A 1,295-nucleotide genomic window follows, 5' to 3' on the forward strand; every position below is an offset into this window, starting at 1 on the left:
GGTACTGGTGGGGAGGATGTGGTTCTGCTTGGGGAGCTTGGGGTGAGGGAAACTGGTTTTGTTCCTTTTTTGCCTCTTGTTCACATCTTTCTCCAGATGCAGGCTGCAGAATGGACAAGACCCCACCCGAGGGCATAGAGGGAGGCTGGAGGTCACCTGGGCCTTCTGAGGGCTGACCTCGAGGGAGGGCAGGCAGGGGCTTCTGGTCCCCATCGAGAGCTCCTGGCCTGTTTGTTGCAGGTGTAGGAGCTGTGGCTTTTGACACTTAGGCGGGAAAGGAGATGTCATGGGTGATGAAAGCCCTAGCAATGGAAAAAGCAGAGGAGACTCTGGAGTCAGACGTGGAACCAGGTCTTATTAGGAAATGGCAGCGTCCAGAGCAGCATGGCCCACACTCCCACCCCCGCATTATGTTGGTCCATCTCGTATCCTCTGCGAGGCGGCTCCTCTTCCCTGGCCATCCCCAGCCCTGATCTCACCCTTCCTTCCGCCTGCCCCTAAGGCTACATCCCCACAGTCTCCAGCTCCTTCCCTGGAGTCACTTGAGGGCCTCTGCATGGCGGTTCAGGGCCTGAGAAAGGGCCGTCACAGTTCCCATCACGCGGCCCAGCTCCCAGGTCTCTATCTGGCTTCGGAATCGCTGCAGGAAGCGGTCGGGATGCCAGCGCACCTGCTGCACCCTTAGGTACCTCCTCAGAGCCCCCTGCTCCTCCAGCGGGGGGCCCCTGGCCACCAGGGCTGCGGCCATGGCCTCGGGGTCCCCTCCACCAGGGCAGGGCCAGGGCACATCCCCGAAGCGCCAGAGGCGGCCCCTCCCCGCCCCCCGCGGGTGCTCCCTGGATCGAGCCCTGGGGGGCTCCGGACCCCGGTCTCCGGGGGCCTCCTGCGCCCTCCTGGCCCGGCTCACTCGCAGTTCTTCGTCCTTGGCCCGGGCTCGCTCTCGGAAAAGCCGCTGCTCCTCCTCCTGCTGTCTCCAGTTCAGACCCGAGCCCTCGGCCCTGGGGGGTCGGCAGGAGCCCTGGGCCTCTCGGCGCTGCTGCTGCTGCTGCTGCTGCTTCTGTGCATGTTCCCTGGCCAGGCGATCCGACCAGGCCGAGAAGGACTCCGGCTCCTGGGTCTCCCGGGAGGCGTCATCTGTTCGGGAAGTGGGATGGGGAGGGTGGAGAGGCTGGGATTAGCGGGTGGCAGGGGAGGCATGGAGGGCGAGGTGTGGAGCACCCCTGCGGGGCCATGGGGAGGGGAGGGGGGTGGGCGACAGTGGAAGAGGGTGGGCAGGGACCACGGGGGAGGGGGAG

The 1,295-nt window shown here is 65.5% G+C and overlaps 1 protein-coding gene across 1 annotated transcript in view; it reads right to left on the bottom strand.

The window, feature by feature from the left end:
• Positions 1-335: 335 nt before the first annotated feature.
• The window catches only part of Nfkbil1 (NFKB inhibitor like 1), a 14,854-nt gene continuing 13,894 nt past the window's right edge, over positions 336-1,295 (bottom strand). The window contains exon 4 of the mRNA XM_029557881.1: positions 336-1,168. Coding sequence (XP_029413741.1) covers positions 539-1,168 — 630 coding nt within the window. The 3' untranslated portion in view covers positions 336-538. The remainder of the gene's footprint in view (positions 1,169-1,295) is intronic.

This window comes from Nannospalax galili, unplaced genomic scaffold, assembly GCF_000622305.1.
Source record: "Nannospalax galili isolate Female #2095 unplaced genomic scaffold, S.galili_v1.0 scaffold948, whole genome shotgun sequence".
In the NCBI taxonomy this organism is placed as follows: Eukaryota; Metazoa; Chordata; class Mammalia; order Rodentia; family Spalacidae; genus Nannospalax; species Nannospalax galili.